Raw genomic sequence first — 17,699 nt, forward strand, 5'->3', positions numbered from 1 at the left:
TATTAAATCTTCTCACCTGGAAACAAATGGACATAAACAATAGGAAAGAGAAATTTGCAGGAATAGAAATAGACAGAAGTTTTGTAGAATTCTATTCATGTATCCTGGAACTTTTGATCCATGTTTTCCTGAATTGGAGCCTAGAAAACATATTTTTAATCTCTGAAACAGAAAAATGGGTCTGGAAGTATAAGCAGTTATGACAAACCACTGTTGCACAGATAGATTTGGGATGCAAATGAAAAAAATTCTTAATGATCTCACAATTACTAGACCATAGTTCAGAAGAGTATTTTAAAATGATAGAAAAAAAGTTTATTTTGCTAAGATTTTTCTAAAATGCAAAGGAGAGATTGTATTGTTAACCGTCCACTACTGGAAGCTGACCATGTGGGGCAATTCCATTCCAGGGGTGGCTATGTGAACTGTTACGCTGGAAAGAAGACCCATCTCCAGAAAACAGGACCCTATGGGAGAATCTCTCCATGATCAGGAGGTTCCTTAGTCTTCCTCAGCCTGAACGAGATGCCATTTATGAACAAGAAAGCAACGCTGTTCATCACCATGGTGACAGACCTTCTCACATTATCCATGTTCCAGCAGAACAGATTCAGGTTAGTTTACCTTGGCCAATCCAATATAGCACTAAGTAAATAAAGCTTGAAACTTAGCAAGGGAAATGAGTGTTTCTTTTCTTGCTGCCAGACTAAACAGGCTTCTTAGCAAGATATAACAATATACTGTCATCTTCCTTGGAAGATAAAAGGAGAAGCAGTATGTCCTTTCCTTATTGCGTGTTTTTTCCCCCAATGTGACAGAGATTTCTCTTGACATGTAGCTTGGAAGGAATCTTTCTTAATGGGAAGGTTTGTTTTTGGTTGGTTGTTTTTAGTACATGTATTGTTGTTGGATTGGGGGGCTTGTACCTTCGATTTAAATCAGAATTTAAAATCCAAGCCTGCCTCTGGTTGAGATGATGATAGCTCCCAAGTAAAGGAATGAATACTGGTATGGAGAAAGTTTCTTAGAGACTTACATTTTACCATTCAATCCCAGAATAACATAGCAGTGCACCCATGTTTGATTCCTCATCTTCTCTCCCATTCACTCTGTTACCATCCCTCCTACTGTCCCTCCCTTAGAAATCCCAAATCAGGGGTGAGTCAATGTGTGTTTGTTTTTCCTTCAGAGCCCCTCCCCTACCACCCTTGTGAAAGGAGAGCCTAGAGGTACTTTCTCACCAAGCCTGCTGACCCCTGGACCATGGCTGGGTGCTGCTCCACAGGTGAGCTGGCACAAGTTAAACATGTCAGGGAGAGAAAGGGGGGGTTTCAAGGACCCACTCCCTCCATCAAAGACAAGTAGTTTATTATTACTTGGGGGGGGAAAACCCCACCACACAATGGTAGCAACCTTGAAAGAAGATTTTTGCCAAAGAATCCAATCTATGATTAGGACAAATAAGTCTTTCTTCCCTTCCCCCACTCCCACAAAATGTCTAGGTTCTGGGTCCACAGTGTCAAACTGTTAGTCGGTAGTTCATTGGGGTACCCTTTGATTTTATTGCTATCAAAGGTGAACTTAATACAACATCATCATTGCTGTTTGAAAGCTCTGCAGGGAATTTTTTCACTTTATTTTTCAGGGGGGGTGGTTTATGACAAGGCAATGGGGTTAAATGATTTGCCCAAGGTCTCACAGCTAGTTAGTTATTAAGTATCTGGGGTCAGATTTGAACTGAGGTCCTCTTGACTTCAGAGTCAGTGCTCTGTCCATTGTGCCACCTAGCTGCCCCTCAGTTTTTTCCCTTTGGAAGAGGAAACAATTAGCTGACAAAATCCTCCAACTCTGCTATCGTTGAGAATTATTTCTATCACCCTCTATAGGAGGAAAAAATATATATATTTACAAAGCAAAAAGAATGAAGTTTTCTAGCCACTTGGAAAAAGTCATGAGCGTGTATTAAAGATAAAACACATTGAAAAAGGAAGTCCCTTAGGATATCGAGTGCTAAAATAATCGTGAAAGCCTGAAAAATTTACTGTTTGATTTAGCAAAAATAAAAAAGAGAAAGATATATGCTAAGTAATAAAACAGTACTTGTTTGAAAATGTAAATTGTTTTTAATAAAATTGCTTCTTAGGGGGATAAAAGGAAATGCTTATGCACAGTATAAACATTCTAATATTTTGCTGCTTACTCAGGTTGATTTGCCTTGCTGGTTTAAAAAATGTATCTACAGCATACAATCTGTGAATGTGTCATATTCGTTATATGTAATTATATATATCAAATTACAGCACATATAGATACTAATTATTAACAAGCCTGCCCACACTAAATTTGAAACCTCATAATATGAGTTTGACCTAAGAGAAAAAGTCTTTACACACCAGAATCAACCAGAGTAAAATTTTTAGTACTCAATCATGATGAAGATGTCCATTGATGTAGCTTCTTGGCTTTTTGTTATTGAACTTTGCTACAGTTTTTGGTATCATTTGAAAAGTCATAAATTAGAGATTCTCACTGGTTCTTTTGGACTAAAAGGGGACAGTAAATCTTAAACATTGCCAGATCTTGATGAATTGACATGTTTTAAAAATAATCTTTGAACAAAGTGTCCTTTTCTAGCTCCTCATTGAGGATCAATCTCTCTCTCTCTCTCTCTCTCTCTCTCTCTCTCTCTCTCTCTCTCTCTCACACACACACACACACACACACACACACACACACACACACACACACACACACACACCCCTTTCCTTTGGGTCCTATAGCTCACCTTTTGAAAACATCTCAGTTTGCATTGTTTCTAAATCCTCATTCTTAATATCTTTGTTAATTACATCATAATTTACTTGAACGATTTATTTTTTGATTTGTATCCTCCAAGTTAAGTCCACTGCCTCCTTTTTCCAGAATTCTCAATAGTAACTTGTCAGAGTAGGGGCCAAAAAATCAGATTCAAGGTTCCAAGATTCCTAATAATCTACCTCCTTTCTAGGCCATATTATTTTGAGGGCTTCTTTATTTTTTTTTTCTGATGTTTTGAGTCATTTAACCGTCTTATGCTTTTTTGTCCCAACTGTTTGTTTCTTTAAGGAGTCATTGGTGGGAATGATGATTCCTTTTTTTTAAATTCTAGTCAGCATCATAGATTAATAGCAACAAGAGAATTTAATTTTTTTTCTTGTCTTTCTAGCAACAGCAGCAACAGCAACAACAGCAGCAGCAACAACAACAGCAACAACAGCAGCCCCAATCCCAGCAACCCCAGCCCGGGCCCCGACTTCCCCCTAGGCAGCCTACTGTTGCTTCACCTGCCGAATCAGAGGATGAAAATCGGCAGAAGACACGACCGCGAACAAAAATTTCTGTTGAAGCTCTGGGAATTCTCCAGAGCTTTATACAAGATGTCGGTCTGTATCCAGATGAAGAAGCTATCCAGACTCTCTCTGCCCAGCTTGACCTTCCCAAGTATACTATTATTAAGTTCTTTCAGAACCAGCGATATTATCTCAAGCATCATGGGAAACTGAAGGACAATTCGGGTTTAGAGGTGGATGTTGCAGAGTATAAAGAAGAAGAGTTGCTGAAAGATTTGGAAGAAAGTGTCCAAGATAAAAATGCAAACTCCCTTTTTTCAGTGAAATTAGAAGAAGAATTATCAGTGGAAGGGAACACAGACATTAATGCTGATCTGAAAGACTAAGATAAAAGTATTATTTTCATTCAACAGTGCCACTGGTATTAACTAATTAAATGAAAATTCCATCTTGCATTCTCTCAGAAACCTTTGTTGTTCATTGTTTGACCAATGAGTCTTCAGAAACTTGTGCACACACATACACATATACACACACACACACACATAAACACACAAACATACAGATACATGAAATGAAAAAAAAAGGATAATTCAGACCGCTAAATGTTTTACTCTGTTTTACAAACTGCTCTACAGCTACAGATGAAGCATTGAGGATTGTTTGATATTAATTTGTGTTCACTGGCTACACCCTGTTGTATCCAATAAGCATGATACCAGTGATTTTTGATTCTGGAGCTTTCAAAGAAGCATTACAACTTCGGTGATTATTGTTTCATTTTTATTATTATTATTATTATTAATTATTATTATTATTATTACTACTGTAACACTCCACACTTGATCTTTGGAAACTCACACTTATTTTAAAGAAAAAGAGAGTTTGTGGCTCTTGCTCTATTGTATGTTACAAAAGAACTATATACTGTGGAATGCAGTTTTAAAATAACACACGCCAACAAATGCCTTGTATTATATGGCACTGCCGTAATTCAGATTTGTTTTCTTTTTTGGAAATAAAAGGTCACTGTACTATTTTTTTCATTTTCATTGTTACATGATTTTTAAAAATGGAAAGAAAATGTGAAACACAATTTAGTCCTCATTATTTATTTGTAGATCCTGCAGCATCATGTTGTAATTAATTTTTTTTGGAAGTTTCCGTTAAATGTAATATTGCTTCTCTTGTTCTCATACTGATTCTTTTCTATTTATAAATGTATTTTGATGGGCAGTAAAACAAAGTGTCTTAAAAGTTTTAAATAGAGAAAATGTGCTTTACACAGTTGCCTATAAAAAGTGCTCGATGTTATCCAAGCAATTCATACTATAAGCTTCACTCTTATTGTTGTATGCAATTTTTACTATCATGCAAATAAGCTTAGGTAAATAAAACTAATAGATCACCTTAGAAACTTATGCAATTAATGTGAAAATAATTGATGTTTGCAATGTGTCTTCCTTTGGTTTACAATCAATTTTAAAGCTACATCTGTATAAATTTTCTGTACAAAGGTGTATTTCTTTTTTATGAGTTTATTGCTATGAAAACACCAGTTATTTTGTTACAGCTAGCTGTTTTTATAAGTGTATCACAATTTTCTTTATGCAGAACTGTTCTGATTAGGAGTGGTTATTGACTGTAACTACACAATTAAAATTGTTTGTATGGTATGCTATGGGAGGGTTTGTCTGCTTATGTGTATCCACTGTGAGAAAGTTTAAAGAGATTGTCCTCTAGGTGGCTAAAAGAACTTTCTCGGCAGTAAAACATATTGGTTGGGAGAGATCAACTGAAATGTTCTCTCAAGACTTGTTTTAGCCTTTGTAAAATGTACATGGTAATGGCATGTGTGTATAAGACACACGTGTACATTGACATTCCAGAATGAAAATCTTAACCTGATAACATGTAGCCTGCTAAACAGACAGCAGCATATTCTAAAGTCCAAAAGCTATCAGGTACAAACATATTTACAATCCCTGACAGCGATGCACTTATAATGGGGACAGCTGCTTTTCTTTTGTGCCCACACTTTTCCTTATACTAATGTATAAACACTTTAAAAGGCCATTAATAATCACCTAAAACAAATAGAAAAAAAAATGGCCCTTTAAGAAAATGCTGTAGTAAGCAAGATTTTGAAGAATAGTTATTCGTTGTTAGTAATTCCAGTAACTTTTGAGTTCATCTAACTGCCTATGTACTTCTAGGTCTAGGAATTACCTTAGGATTATAAGATCCCAAACCTGCTCTATGTGTTCCATTAAGACTTCATTTTCTCCTAACATTGGTTTATATCGAATTAACAAATCCTAGTGACACTAAACCTTAGTAAACTACATAGTAGCAAAATTAAACGTGCTAATTATCAGTGTGAAGTGAAGGTACAGTTACAAAATATTTCAGTCATATTTTAATTTTTCAAATTATTTTGTCTAACTTCTTAACGTTTTCCCATAGCTTTTCTGAACACAATTAATAAGGGCTATGAGGTTCCTTGAGAAGGGATCCATGATTGCCCATTTCCTTTCAGTCCACCATTTACCCTATACCGGATGATATCTTGTAGACAGTTGGGTTCCTTAAACATTGAACTTAAGAGTTGAATTTGGGAGCATTGAAAGTTCCCAATTCAGCTTTAAAATACTATTTACTCTAGAGTACTATCTACTCTAGAGACAACCGGTTTTCTATAAATGTTAAACTCCACCCCAAAAGTTTCCAGTTCCTTTGATTTAATAAGAGTTTAACTTTCAATGCATCTCAATGAATCACTTGAAGGAAAAGTTTAAATTGGTGAGGATAATTAAAAACATATATTTCTCATATATTTACTTAAAAAGAATATGATATTATATAAATAGATACATTTTCCCCTATACTTCCTTTTTTCTCGCTTCCTCTGGAAAGGGGTTGGTGGTAGAGAAGGAAATTGAACTATTTTAGAAGTTGTGTTGTTTTCCTTTTCCTTTTTTTTTTTTTAAATTTAAGACAAGGTACCAAGACACACACCAATACATTTAATTTTTGCCCTGAAACCCAGGCTTCCAGGTAAGGCTATTCTTTCTTATTCTAAAAGGCCTCCTATTTTCTTTTGAATTGAAAAATAGAGTGGATTGGTTCACTTGTATTGTAAATACTCACCAACAATAATCGATAACATTCACTAGGAAATATCATTTAATTCCTTTAAATGGAAGTAATTTGCCAAGAAGAAATGATGCTAGTAATGTTGAGTGGCCATGGTGAGGCAATGATCTTAAGAGGCTGCTTGAGAGATAGTTCCAACTTGGATGGTGCACTCATCCACATAATCCTGCCTCGGTATCCTGTATGTATCATGACTGGCCTTGTAAAGACAGTGTGTGATAGCAGAGCATTTTTCTGGAGTCCCAAGACTTGGGTTTGAAGCCCAGCTCTGCTATTCATTTCTAAAGACTGGATAAGTCTTTCACATCTGTAGACCTCAATTTCCTCATTTGTAAAATGCGAGCTCTAGACTAACTGAAGTCTCCGAAGTCCCCTTCCATTTCTAAACCCCATGATTTCTTTATGCACCAAAAGGTTTATGTGCTGAAACTATTTAACAAGCTTCATTATGTAATAAGTATCTCAGAGACCTTTTAGAGTGCACATGACATAGCATGCTCAACTCAAGAATGTTAGCGGAGTCGGGTAACTTATAGACGATTCCCAAACCTATGAATCTGAATCTCTCATGGACTCCTTCACTCAGCATTCTCCCATTAATATGGAAGAACACTCTGTGGCCATATATACCTGTATACTATGCAAAAATAATATTGTTGACAGGGTCTCCTTGGCCCATAGTATGCAGAGTTGACACATACCTTCCTAGAAGACAAGGTAATTCTTGTAAGTGTCTTAATTATTTAGTACTCAGTTTCAAGGTATGTGCATAATGTGTGCATTGATTAACCTCCTAGGATTTCCAATGTCTTGTCTTAAGCAAAGGATGCTTTTCAAATAGACGTGATTATGCAAAAGTGAGTATATTGGTTGAATCTAAAGTATCTAAAGTTATCTTAAGGCTGAGTCATATCTGCTCATAGGTATCCAACCACCTTCCAGTTCTACCCCACTCCCTGTTGCTAACATCCATTTAAATACCAAGGTCTTTATGTATTGAACAATCCTATTCTTACTAAGTGGAGGGCTATTAAACCGCTTCTTGATGTAATGAGAAGGCAATTACATTAGATGATGGAAATGGAGTCCTATGGCTATATTCATAGTTCACATAAAAAATGTGTTAGATGAAAATACCAAGGAAGAATTCAAGCAACCAAATTCTTCCATGAGAGAATGCCATCACCACCTTTTTCTTATAGATCAGGAAACCATAGGACATTAAAATTTCAGTGGTTATCTCTCATCTCTCTCTCTCTCTCCCTGGTCCTTCTTACCTTGTTTATGCAATTACAGAATCCTAAGTGGAGGGGTCTTTCTGGTCCATTGATACATCTCAGAAGTAGTTATACAGCCACTGCTTGAACCCATAAACTCCCAGATCAGGCCATTCCACTTGTAGATAGCTCTTGTTAGGAAGGTTTTCCTTATGTCAAGTCTATGGAATCAGACAAATCAAATAATCATTTTGCCAACTTAAGGATGCACATGATTTTCTTAGTATCTCTTCTGAAGTGATGAAGTCTATATCATTTCAATGCAAAAGCTAAATACTTGCATGATTTTCTGCAGTAGCTAAAGGAGAAGGCATTAACATGCATATTACTAATGAAAATATATACAATATGCTCATTAATGGAGTGTGGTCAAAGGTATATATAAACATACTGTACCTGTATTATAATTAATTCCACATGTTGAATAAAAACAGTGCAGAATTGCCTTTTTAAGACATACATTTTCAATTCTTTCTTGCTCCAGAATCCATTCATATGTTTCCTATACAATAATTTAATATTTAATCTTAATATGAAAAACTCTCCAAGTTCAGTCATGGCTTTCTGACTTACTATTATTAATGTGATGTCACTTCTCACTAACAGTGGATGGGAAGCAACCTGACAAAAGGAAAGAGCACTGAAACCACAGCACCTAAATTCTGTTCTACCCATGTTACCTTCGACAATTTATGGTGTCTCTCTGTCTCATCACCAGTAAAATGAGGGATTTGAATGAAATAGGTTCGGGTCTCTTTCAACTCTAGCTCTATGTTCTTGTGGTTCTATGACTGCTAAGGCCATTAATATCCACCGCCTGTGGAATCTGCACAGTGGGACCAGATCATTGAATATGTCCTCCCCTTGTCAAGAGCTTGTGGAATCAGACAACATGTTGAGACCTGGACCTGCTGTAGACATCGAGCTTGATAATAACATGTTTTTATAGGCTAGATGTTAAGGGCATCACTTCTCCTTCCACTGGGATCAAAAAAAATCACTTTCTGCAGCATTGGAACCAAAAAATATTCTTTTTCATTTCAATCGTCAAATCTCTGAATTTTATACATCACAAAAATAATTACATTATTCCCAACTTCCAGACTTATTAACTAATAACATAGGGCTCAGATATATTTGTCAAATAAAATTATAAAAATAGTTTATATGTACTTCTGATGTAACAACTCATTAAGTTATGACCAAATATACATAACCCAATATAAATGACCTGTCAAGAATAAACCTTAAGGAATAATAGTTTTCTGTCAACCACTTTTGTCTTTTATGCAACCTTTATTACTGTCTAGGTCCCAAAAGAGTTGATCAGAAACCACTGTTTTGGGCAAAATATTCAGTTTTCCAATTTCCTCTTTGAACACTTTCAAGGTAGATCATTTTGAATAAAGAATAAGATTTGTTTGGAGAACAATGCAGTTAGTGAAAAATGACATCTAACATTGCAAATTAGTCAACAAACATTCATTAAATATTTCTATGACCTGGACACTATGCTTAGCAAAATGTCTCCAAAGAAAAGCAACAATATTGTCCCTGCCCTCCAGGAGCTCACAATCTAAGGAAAATCATACATTACAACCACATGGAAGGCACACATGCAGAAAGAACCAAATAGATTGAATAATTCAATATTTGTTAGCATTCTTCTTACAGATGAAATATTTTCCCCTTCAGTCTGGTAAAGTATTTCCATCCTTCAAGGGTCTGTGATCTTGTCAATGACTCGATAACTAACATTTATCAAGATGCTACTTTGTGCTAAGTATTATTCTAGGTTTGAGGGCTAGTAAGTCAGAGAAAATGGACTAGGACCTTAAAGACAATCTTAATCTCCCTCCAGGAAGACATTGCATGCCCAGAGCCCATATATAAGTTCTAAAGATCTTTTTCACAATTCCCATTCTCTCGACAAGTCTTGGGTTATGATCCTAGGGGTTTTCCTTGAGGATTTTAGGACAATCCTCTATTGCTATTGACTTCCATGAATGTGCTTTAAGATTATTGGTTGGAAATCATTGTAGTCATCCAGATTTAAGGAACTTTTAGAGAGGGGTATTGTAATAATGTAATATATTAAGAGCCATTGGGATAAAACAATGTCCTAAAAAACCTGTGATGCCCTTTTCCCACAGGAAGTAGGAGATTAAAGAAAAGTGAGCTCAAAAGTACATGTGACAAAGTAATAACTCACAGCTCCTAGTTGATAAATGTCCTTTTCTCTCATCCAGGAGATATTCCAGAAGGACCCCTTAAGTCTGGTTTAATCTGCTGAATTTCTTGTGAAGCTGTGATTCTATGTCCTTGATCTCTGAGGTAGACCCTCCTATCAGCTGATGTGGGAATATTGTTAGGACATCGATGGGAAGAGAAATTCAACTCCTTGATTCCTTGAAGTTTTCAGGATCAGGCATAGTGGGGAAGGAGACACATGATGAGACATTTAGACCCTGTTCAAGGCTAGTTCTGAAACCAAAGCCTTTCCCTGTCCCCTCTATGCAGATCTCCCTCAAGGGATCACTGGTATTCTACCTTTGCTGAAATACACTAGAACTCCCTGATTTCAACTAACTTCAAGCTTTTATTGGCCAATATACCTAATACATATCACTATAAAATTCTTAACTATTAAAAGAGATCACGAATCATAAGAGAAATGCACATGAAAATAACCCTGAGTTTCATCTCACTCCTAACAAATTGGCACAGACGATAGCAATGGGATTGGTCATTGTGAGGGGTTGTGAAAGGATTGGCATATTTAATGCATTGTTAGTGGTGTTGAGAATCAGTACAATCATTCTGAGAAACAATTTGTAATTATAATAATAGTCAGAAGCTATATAATACTTTCAAAGTTGCTAAGTACTTTAAAAATATTATTTCATTTTATCCTCATAAGAAATATTATTCCCATTTTACAGGTGAGAAAACTGAGGAAGATAGCAGGTTAAGTGACTTGCCCAAAGATAGTAAGCATCTGAGAATAGAAGTCCTCACTCCAAGTCCAGTTCCATATAATATGCCACTTAGCTGTCTCCATAAGCTTTGATCCCACAGCTAGGTACATATCCCAAAGAAGTCATTGACAAAAAAAAGAAAGGCTCTGTATTCACCAAAATATTTATTACCACTTTTTGTGGTAGGAAAAAATTGGAAACAGAGTAAATGACCATCAGTTCACAATTTGAATGATTAAGCTAATTGTGGCATATGAACATAATGTAATATTTACTATGTGATAAGAAACATTCAACATTATAAATACAAGAGCCATGAAAAGACAGACATGAACCCATGCAAAGCAATACATACACACACACACACACACACACACCAATTACAACAATACAAATGGAAAAAAAATCATCCACAAAACAACCAAAAATCAATATTGTAAAATTTTAAAAAGTAACTTTTGCCCCAAAGATAAAATACCTTCACCATTCCTTAGCACCTGGGAAGAGAGTCACAGTTTCAAGGGATTTTGTGGGAGGGGGGTTAAACTTCTTCCTCTTTTTCTTTTCTAAAGTGATCTTTCTTATAAGAGATGGTTTCTTCAGAAGAAAATAGAAGGATACAAAGGAAAACTTAGATAATGCAAAAATGAAAAGATATCAATAAAAAATATTAGAAAAAGACTGTTTAACATATAAAAAAATTTTACATTATGACCTGATCAGATTTATACCAAAAAAGATAAGAGCTGGTTCAATAATGTACTTGGGGGGGGCAGCTAGGTAGCAAAGTAGATAAAGTACCCGTCTTGGGGTCAGGAGGACCTGAGTTCAAATCCAGCCTCCGATACTTAATAATTACCTAGCTGGGTGATGTTGGGCAAATCACTTAATCCCACTGTCTTGCAAAAACTAAAAAAAAATGTAGTTGGGTAAACTATAAAGATAATAGACCATATTAATAATAAAAATGAAATTATTTAATTACTTTAACAGATACAGAAAAGTTTTTGACAAAATACATTTCAGTTTTAAAATGTACATTTCATTATAAAAAGAAACATAAAAAAGCTTAGGATTAAATGAGTCTTTTCTTAAAATGATAAATAACATGTATTTAAAATCAAAAGACAGTATATATCATAGAAATAAACTGGAGATCTTTCCAATAAGATCAGGGTAAAGCAAAAATGCATATCATCAACATTTTTATTTGAAATAGTAGTAGAAATGCTAGGCAATAGCAACAAAACAAGAAAAAAGAAATTGATTGAATTAGCCTAGGCAAATAAGGAACAAAAAATATTACTTTGTAGAAGTGATACAATTCATGTGACTTTAGAGGATTAACTTAAAATTATTAACAAAACAATAATTTAATCAAAGTTGCAGTATAAAAAACCCATAAACCATTATACTTTTTATAAATTAACAACAAAACTCAGCAGAAAAAGAAAAATAAATTCCATTTAAATAACTATTGAATATATAAAATATTTAGGAGTCCATTTACCAAAGCATACATAAGAACTATGTCAATACGCCTACAAAAATATTGCATGAATAAAGTGACTAGACATTTTGAGAGATATTAATTGCTCATGATTGGGTCAAGTCAAACTAATAAAATAGCAATGCTATCAAATTTATTTATTCAGTGCCTGACCAATCAAATTATCAAAGGACTACTTTATAAAGTCAAGAAAAATAATACTATTTAAATGGAGGACTTTCACATTGCATATATCTTAAAGGTACAAAGTATTCATAAATTTCCTTGCCAATTAGAATGTGAGATCTTTGAGGCAGCTCATTTTACTTAATATTTATTATGTTTGGAATAAAATAAAATAAATGTTATAAAGGAAATTATTATAATAATTTTTAAAAAGAAACTGATTGTGGTTGTGCTAAAATGGCTACCCAAACTCTTAAATGACGGTTACAAGAATTGGATATCTTTTATTTGTAGAATGGCTAAACAAACCATGACACCTAAAAGAAATCTAATATTACTTGACAAGAAAAACTGATCTGGAACTTCCAATATTAACTCATTTTTTTTTTTTTACTATCTTGATCAATTCCCTGGTTTTGAAGTGAAGCAACAGGGTTGTTTGTACTTGCATTTCGCATATAATTAGTTATTTGTAGCAAGGTATCATATGATTGTTAATGTTACAATGTTATTTTATTTTATTTTTCCAATAACATGTAACATTCATTAAACTTTTGAGTTTCATATTTTTCTACCACCCTCTCTTCCACCCCCCCATGACAATAAACTGATATAGGCTGTACATGTTCACCAATCATATTTAATATTTCCATATCAATCGTGTTGTGACAGAAAAAATCAGAAGTAAAGGGGAAAATCCATGAGAAAGAAAGGAAAAAAAAATTAAAAATTTGAGCATAGTAATCACTGGTCTGCATTCAGACTTCATGAGTTTTTTTTTTCTTTGCATGTGGATATCATTTTTCTTTTAAGAACTGTTATCAGTCAATACTTTTTCCATTAGAAAATATCTTTTCATCTTATGTATTTTCCCCACCAAATCCACTTGCTTTTTAATTTCCTTATTTCTCTTAAGGACACCAATATCCTTCAGGTCACCTGAATTTACAATCTGGATACTATCCTTGATCCCTTATTCCTTTACAACCCACCCGCCCAATATCTAATCAATTGCTAAATCTTGTCATTTTTTCCTCCATAACATTTCTTTCTTACTTTCTCTTCTCTCTACCTCACAATAATTTTTGGTGCAGGATGTCTTCAAATATCACCTGGACTCTTAAGAGAGCCTCTTTCTTTCTTTCTTTTTTTTTTTTTTTTTTTTAGGTTTTTTAACAAGGCAAATGGGGTTAAGCGGCTTTCCCAAGGCCACACAGCTGGGTAATTATTAAGTGTCTGAGACCGGATTTGAACCAGGTACTCCTGACTCCGAGGCCAGTGCTTTATCCACTAGGCCAGTGCTTTATCCACTACGCCACCTAGCCGCCCCGAGAGCCTTTCTTAACTGGTTTTCCTGCCTCAAGTCTCTCCTCAATCCATTCTATTTCCCACAATTGCTAGTGACTTCCCTAAAGCACAAGAATGACTCTAGGATCAAATTTAACTTTTTTTTTTGACATTTGAAGCCCTTCACCACTCTATCCTAAAGTTTCCAGGTTTATTACATACTACCATGCTTTACTGTTCAATATAAAACACCCAGACTAACCTTCCTGCTGTGTCTCGTACACGATTCTCCTTTGTTCATGCCTTTAAACCTCTGGCACCCTCACCTAAAATGTGCTCTTTCCCTACTGTCTTTCTTCAAAACTCAGCCCAAACATAACCTTTTAACCTGAAGACATTTCCTCATCTCTTCAACTTCCATCCTTAACCCTCAGTTACCTTATAAATATTTTGCATATATTTATAAGGCATGTCTACATTTTGTCTTCCCCCCAAAAGATCAGACATTATTACATAGCAAGGAATTAATAAATGTTTATTTATTGATTTACTTGCAACTATGAAGAAGTCAGAGAAGCGGAAGAAAATATTTGAATTGATGAAGAGTGAAAGAAGCAAAAACAAGGAAACACATAAAGACTTCAACAAATTAATTGGAATGAACAGCAACAATAACCACACACACACACACACACACACACACACACACACACACACACACACACACACATCTGAAACTGTGAAACTGAATTCTATGTAACAATACTGATGAGAGACCTTGGCCCTGGCAGAGTTGAAAATGAAAGGTGGGGGACCATAGGAGGGGAACATTCTGTATATACATATATATATATATACATATGTATATGTGTATATATATATAAATACATATATATATATATATATCAGAATCATGAATGTTTTGATTTATTTTCATTAAGTGCTTTTTTCCTTTATTTTTCTTTTTTTTATAACAAAAGGTTTATTGATATATAAGAGAAGGGAGTGGATCAATTTGAAAACAAAGATGATATTAGAAACAAATGATGTCCACTAAATAGATGGCCAAAGATTTTCATTGAGGGATAGAAAATTTTACTTACAAAGCATTGGGTCATCATGATAGAGTCATCTCACTATATTCAGGTGAAGGATTCCTTGATTTCTTGGGAAAACATTAAAGCTAAAAAGAACATGTTTCTCCAATGTTTAAATCAACTTTTAAAAAATAGAACCAGCGAAAATTCCCCAAATATTTCATACATGGAAAATAGTGGCAAAGAGGCTTTACTTTATTTATAAACAGTGTGTACTTTCCTAGCATTGTTGAAACTAAAGTACATAATTTTCAGTTATGCGTAAATAAAATATGTAATTAAGCAACATTCCATAGTGGATTAAAGAATTAAAAGCTTCAGGTGCACGAAAAATGTGTTGGCATTTTCTCTTTCCAGGTAGTATTTCAGGGTGCTACTTTCCATTTTCCTTTGACATCTTCTATGCAAATAAATATAGCATGTCCCAAAAATCTTAGTGCAATTGTAAGACTTTATGGCCTTTAAGACATCTCATAAGTGAGAGCAGAGAAAATGAAAACTAGGCTCAACTCTGTAAACCCAGCATAATAAACAAATAGAGGAAAGTATCTCACACACACACACACACACACACACACACACACACACACACACACACACACACACAATAAGTGTTCTCTGTTCTCACTAGTCCAACCTGCATGGGCTCTGTTAGGGTGTAGCCCCAAAGTGAAGGCTGCTGCTAATTTTCAGTCTCTTTTTGACTTCAAGACAACTCAGTTCTTTACATCAGAATGATGACTTGGACTAGTCAAAGGAAAAGGATTAAATAGTTTGGAATTCTATAAATAATATAATAAGTTATTAACATAAGTTTAAAAAATTACTAAATTTTTTCAGTGACCAATTTTTTTTGCTTTCAAGGAAAAACCAGGAAATACATCAAGAAGTATTTATTAAGCATCTACTGTGTCCCAGCTAAGTCAACATACCTCAGAGATGCAGCCAAATGAATTTAGACTGAATGAAAAGGATGAAATACAATATTAATATGACATAATAATGACATGTCTTTTTGCCTGGATCCCTTATAGAAAGAGATCACAAAATGCCAATTGGGTCAAACCACTCAATTCTCAGCATTGGTCAGAATATCTTTGGAGAACAGCAAAATCTTCTTAGAGAGGGAAATCCACATCTAACATTAATAAGACTTTTCAGGATATTTTATATTTTTCCAGAAATGCTCAAATAACACTATTTGCAGTATTTCAAGTAGAGCATCTAAGCATGATATATGTGAAATATTTTATGTGTATATCATCCGCAAGAATGGGGAGAATCTATGTTGAACCTTGGGCCAAGACTTTCCTTAAAAACCAAGGAATTTGCAATGTCTCCAAAGACGTCTTGTGGCCATAACGTCATTAACATGGCTGAATCCAACCTTACTCATACATTATTCTCTATGTTCTCTATTTTTAAAAATTATAAGCATCTTGAGAGTAACATTTGCCATCTATCCATGTTTTAATTATTACCAAGGTACCATAATGCCTTGAATAATGAACAATAGATTAAATTCAAGAATTCTAAGGAATGAGCATCTGCTTTTTGTGGATAAACTCTCTTTCCTATTGATCTGTGGACTCTAAAGTCGTCTCCACTCTGTTCTCACTAGTCCAATCTGCATGGGCTCTGTTAGGGCCCAAAGTGAAGGCTGCTGTTAATTTTCAGTCTCTTTTTGACTTCAAGACAACTCAGTTCTTTACGTCAGAAGGATGATCTTCAGCCTCTGTCTATTTTTGTCCTCCATATTTTTCAACTTTGATGAAGCCTTACCAGGACCCCATATTAGAGTAAGAAACAAATGAAGAAATATTTAATTTTTTTCCACTCCAAGACATTCAATTTATGGTTCAAAATGGTTGTGGTAAATGATGTCCTAATGAAATAGGAGAAAATATCTAAAAATACAACATCAACAATCACCTAACTGACAATTTACACAATGAATTAAACCATATCGTAATGCTGTCCTCCAATCAAAATGTTTAGGAAGTTTTTGTGCATAAGAAAAATTCATTCGAGGACCCTATCACATAACATGGAGTAGGAGTCAGAAAATTCAAAGACCTTTTTATCTTTTTCATTCATACTACAGTCACCTTAGCTTGAGGGCCTGAAGTCAGGAAGACCTGAGTTCTAATTTTGCCTCATACACTCACTAGCTATGTGACCTTGGACAAGTCACTTAACCCTTGTTGCCTCACGCCCAGAGCCATCTCTAGTCATCCTGATCCATATATGACCACTGTACCCAATTGACTCCAGAAGAAAAAATGAGTCTGGTGACTCAGCACAGTCCCCCACCCACTCAAATCCAATTCACTTGCATGTCATAGCCTTACCTCCTCTTAAAGAAGAAAGGACAAACAACACAGTCACACTTTGATTTCCATTAGTTTTTCCATATGCAAAATGAAAGAGTAGGCCTGGAATATGAGTCCATAAACTTTTTTATTTTAAAAAATAAATTTGTTTATTTTTCCAACTGCAAGTATTTTTTGGTAAGGTTTTGAGTTCCCCATTTTTCTCCCTCCCTCTCTTTTCTACCCCCTCCCCTTGACAGCAAGTAATCTAATATAGGTTATGCATGTATAAATATGTTAAATATATTTTCATATTAATCATTGGTGAAAGAAGAATCAGAATGGGGGAACCACAAGAGGGGAAAAACATAAAATATAAAACAAATATTAAAAATTGAAAATACTATGCTTGGTCTATATTCAAATATATTGGTCTGTATCCAAAATTTCTTCTCTGGATGCAGGTATTTAGAATTGTATTTGATCATTGTGTTGCTAAGAAAAGCAAATCCATCATAGTTGATCATCACACAATGTTGCTATTAATGTGTGCATTGTTCTTCTGGTTCTGCTCACTTCACTCAGCAT

General features: G+C 34.7%; 1 protein-coding gene across 6 annotated transcripts in view; it reads left to right on the forward strand.

Annotated features, from left to right (window-relative positions):
* The window catches only part of SATB1 (SATB homeobox 1), a 156,966-nt gene extending 152,686 nt beyond the window's left edge, over positions 1-4,280 (forward strand). For 5 of the 6 annotated variants that reach the window (XM_074195728.1, XM_074195731.1, XM_074195730.1 and 2 more), the window contains 3 exons: positions 411-614; positions 1,190-1,285; positions 3,206-4,280. In XM_074195728.1, the coding sequence (XP_074051829.1) occupies positions 411-614; positions 1,190-1,285; positions 3,206-3,715 (810 nt within the window). In that variant the 3' untranslated portion in view covers positions 3,716-4,280. The remainder of the gene's footprint in view (positions 1-410; positions 615-1,189; positions 1,286-3,205) is intronic. The other variant, XM_074195732.1, reaches the window with a different exon arrangement.
* The last annotated feature ends 13,419 nt before the right edge of the window (positions 4,281-17,699 follow it).

The sequence above is a fragment of the Macrotis lagotis genome, chromosome 7 (genome assembly GCF_037893015.1).
Source record: "Macrotis lagotis isolate mMagLag1 chromosome 7, bilby.v1.9.chrom.fasta, whole genome shotgun sequence".
NCBI lineage: Eukaryota > Metazoa > Chordata > Mammalia > Peramelemorphia > Peramelidae > Macrotis > Macrotis lagotis.